This window comes from Guillardia theta (assembly GCF_000315625.1).
Source record: "Guillardia theta CCMP2712 unplaced genomic scaffold GUITHscaffold_33, whole genome shotgun sequence".
NCBI lineage: Eukaryota > Cryptophyceae > Pyrenomonadales > Geminigeraceae > Guillardia > Guillardia theta.
In genome coordinates this window covers 577,555-581,178 of record NW_005434641.1, presented here as the reverse complement: position 1 = coordinate 581,178, position 3,624 = coordinate 577,555, and the positions used below count along the sequence as shown (strand labels likewise).

At 57.7% G+C, this 3,624-nt stretch overlaps 2 protein-coding genes across 2 annotated transcripts; one reads left to right on the top strand and one right to left on the bottom strand.

The window, feature by feature from the left end:
* Positions 1 to 1,041: 1,041 nt before the first annotated feature.
* Positions 1,042 to 1,956, bottom strand: GUITHDRAFT_108369 (hypothetical protein; the record flags this gene model as incomplete). The annotated part of the gene is made up of 2 exons (XM_005832841.1): positions 1,042 to 1,293; positions 1,435 to 1,956. The coding sequence occupies 2 exons, from the start codon at positions 1,954 to 1,956 to the stop codon at positions 1,042 to 1,044; spliced, it is 774 nt and encodes a 257-aa protein (XP_005832898.1).
* A 492-nt stretch (positions 1,957 to 2,448) lies between these two features.
* On the top strand, positions 2,449 to 3,522 carry GUITHDRAFT_108368 (hypothetical protein; the record flags this gene model as incomplete). The annotated part of the gene is made up of 3 exons (XM_005832840.1): positions 2,449 to 2,498; positions 2,544 to 3,024; positions 3,136 to 3,522. 3 exons carry the CDS (start codon positions 2,449 to 2,451, stop codon positions 3,520 to 3,522), a joined length of 918 nt encoding a protein of 305 aa, XP_005832897.1.
* Positions 3,523 to 3,624: the final 102 nt, after the last annotated feature.

Here is a 3,624-nt window from a genome sequence, read left to right as displayed (position 1 = left end):
CGAACAAACCTGCCAGGATGTCGTTATTGGGCTGAGCAGGAGGGGAGGGGAGAGCGCAGACGGTCTGGTAGCTGACGTTACCAGCAAGTCGGAGCAGAGGAGTTTCCTTCCTCCAGAGAGGGAGAGCATCCTAGAGATCTTTGACCGGCTCGCTCCCTTCTGCGCCCCGAGCTCGTTCCCAGCTGAGGTGAGCGGGTCCATGGTCAGAAGCGTGCAGGTGAGCATGAGATGGCTGGCTGACTTGCTCAACCGAATCCTGCCCTCCTCCCTCCTGCACCCTCTTCTCCCTCCTTCCTCCTTGTTCTCCATATCCCCCTACCTCCTCTGCTCGCTTCTCTTCCTCCGCCTCCTCTCCCTTCATTTCCTCCTCCTTTGCCTCCTCCCCCAACTTTCCACCTCCCCTTCCATTCTCTCCTGCTGTCTTCTTCCTCCTTCGTCCCTCCTCTCTCTTTGTCTCCTCACTGTGTGATCAGCTGCAAGGCTCGTTGAAGACTCTTGCGTTCCAACGTTATCTGAGAGACGTGTGGCCCTTGTCGGAGGAGTTCTTGCAGGTAGCAGCTGCTCTCGCAGTATCCTATCCATCCTCTGCTCCTTCTGTCTCCTTCCCTTCTCCGCTGCCCTCCTTCCTCCTCCTCGCCCCTCCTCGGCTACCTGCATCCTCACCCTGACCTTTCCTCCTCCTCCTCCTCCTCCTCCTCCTCCTCATGTCAGTTCTCATTTCTCGCAGATGTGTGCTAGGCCGGTCGATCTTCTCCTGGACCAGGTCGAGCATAGCTGGGCTCGCATTCCGATACTTCCGGGCTCAGCAAGTTTTGCCGCAGGAGGAGGGGAGGGAGGGGGAGAGAGGAGGACTAGCAGGAGGGAGAGGAGGGAAGGAGAGGCGGGGAGGGGATGACGGGGAGAAGGACGTGAAGGAGTCTTCTAGGAGCTCAGACGTTCATAAACGTCTCAGTCGTTGACATTCAAATGTTCATGAGCAAGGGGAGGGAGGGAAGGAGGAAGGAGGGTACCAGGGGCGTCACCGCAGGATATCTCCAGCTATCAGCTCAGTTCCTTCTCATTCCTCAGGTCGTGCCCAGCATGCGGGTGTTGAGAGGTCTGGTACATCTTCTTCAGGTGTTTGCGGCCGTACAGAGAGGCAGCGACGAAAATGGTGAGGACCATGAGGAGTCGAGCGGCGCTGGTCAGGTCAAACTGCTGCACTAGCCTGGAGCTCAGGCTGCTAGTGGAGTTGCCCTTGCCCAGAACCTCGATGAGATTGCTGCAGCTGCTTCCGATGTAGATGTAGATCACCTGCAAGCTTGACAGTGAGGAGCAAGAGTAGCAGGAGCAGGAGGCAGTGGAGGGAGTTGGGGACCCCTGAGATAGGACAGGACAGGAAAGGACAGGAGGGGACAGGACAGAGGGAGGAGGAGCAGGGCAAGCAAACCCCACCTGCTTGAAGGGGATGGTGAGCGCGTTAGCCAGCACGAAGGCGACGGAGGAGATGGGGAGAGCAGCAGCAGCGATGTTGAGGACGGCGAAGGGGAACGGGATGATACGGAGGAGGCAGACGATCTTGAAGCCGTTGCCGCTCGAGGCCTCGACCATGGGGCGCCACCTGCTGTTGTGGGGGATGTAGCGGGCAAAGAAATCCTGAGAGCAGCATCTCCTGCAGAGGAGGAAGACCAAGGTGGACCCGGCGAGGCTGCCGAGGAAGGTAACCAGAATGATGGAGCCGAAGCCGAAGACGTAGCCTGCGAACATGAGCATGATGTTGTAGACGGGGATGGGCAGCGAAGTGACGAGAGCCATGGCGAAGATGATCGCTGGCCCAAGGTCCCCTGCCCTCCTGACCTCCTCCTCCATCCTCTTGCTCATACGATGGATGTTCTTGCCAAACGCGTTGAAGAGGAACGCGATCACGGCGGCGATGGCGCAGACGGCGATGGCGCGTCTCGTTAAAGACCATGACATGGCCTTGAAGGATCGGGGCGGTAGAGGATGGTGAACCAGGGCGACGTTGAGGAGAAAGAGCAGGAGGAGCAGGAGGAGCAGGAGGAGCAGGAGGAGCAGGAGGAGCAGGAGGAGCAGGAGGAGCAGGAGGAGCAGGAGGAGCAGGAGGAGCAGGAAGCAGTGGGCAGGAGGGCGAGTGAAGGAGGGCAGAAGACCTCACGCAAGCCTTCGGAGCAGCGAGAGAGAGAGAGAGAGAGAGAGAGAGAGAGAGAGGAGGAGGAGGAGGAGGGCGAGCAGGCGGAGATGGAGGAGGGGAAGAGGGGGGTAAGGATGCGACTGCCGGAAAAACGTTTTACTGAGGCTTCTTCCCGACTGGTCCTGACGATATGGCGGAGGAGGAGGAGGAGGAGGGAGGGGGAGGGGGAGGGGGAGAAGGACGAGGAAGAGGGCATCAGCAACAGGAGGAGGAGAAGGAGGCGACTGGTGTACTGCTCGGTCCTGCTTGTGGTCGCCATGGCCGTCATGATCGCATCTCGATCCTCATGGGATGGCGCGAAGGAGAGGTAGAGCGCATGACGAACGTCTCCAGCCGCTCACTGCCTGCGCAGATCCATGAAGCAAGCCGAGGAAGCCCTCCACGGCGTCGGGGTGCGGGAGGAAGGAGCATGGAGATCGGTCGACGAGCTTGTCGCGACTCTGGTCAAGGTCGAGAAGGAGAAGCAGGCGAGAGAAAGGGGTCGAGGTACCTGCAATGAAGACCAGAAACCGAGACAAGCTCCATCATCTTCGAAGGAGGGGCAAGAGCAGGAGCAGGAGCAGGAGCAGCAGCAGCAGCAGCAGCAGCAGGAGCAGCAGCAGGAGCAGCAGCAGCAGCAGCAGCAGCAGCAGCAGGAGCAGCAGGAGCAGCAGGAGCAGCAGCAGCAGGAAGAGCAACAGGAGGTGGAGGTGGAGGTGGAGGTGGAGGTGGAGGAGGAAGAGGACGAGGTCGAGTCGCAAGTCGACTCTCTCAAGTTCTGCAACGCTGTTGCTGCGGAACAAGTTCTCGTTCTCCTCGCTTGCCCTCCTCCTGCTGACCCCCCAGCAGGTTCAGTGCGTCATGAGACATGCTGGGGGGTGTCGAGGCTGCTGCCCCACTGACAAGCTTGCAAACTGCCTGCGACGGGTGGGAGCAAGCAAGGGGGGCGTTCACGTGAAGACCAGAACGAAGTGATGATGATGATGATGATGATGATGATGGAGATGATGGAGATGATGATGGGGATGATGATGGAGATGATGGAGATGATGGAGATGATGGAGATGATGGAGATGATGGAGATGATGGAGATGATGGAGATGATGGAGATGATGGAGATGATGGAGATGATGATGGAGATGATGATGGAGATGATGATGGAGATGATGATGGGGATGATGATGGAGATGATGATGATGATGATGATGGAGATGATGATGGAGATGATGATGGAACTGATGATGATGATGATGATGATGATGGTGATGATGATGGAGATGATGATGGTGATGGTGGTGGTGGTGGTGGTGATGATGATGGTTCAATCAATGTCGACAACACAATTTCCGTGACATGCTACAGGCAAGGAGACATGATTGTATCTCTCGCCGACTCCTTCGAGAGTTTAGCTCTTCTCTTGTACGGATCCTCTTCTTTCTGCTCCTCTCCTCTCC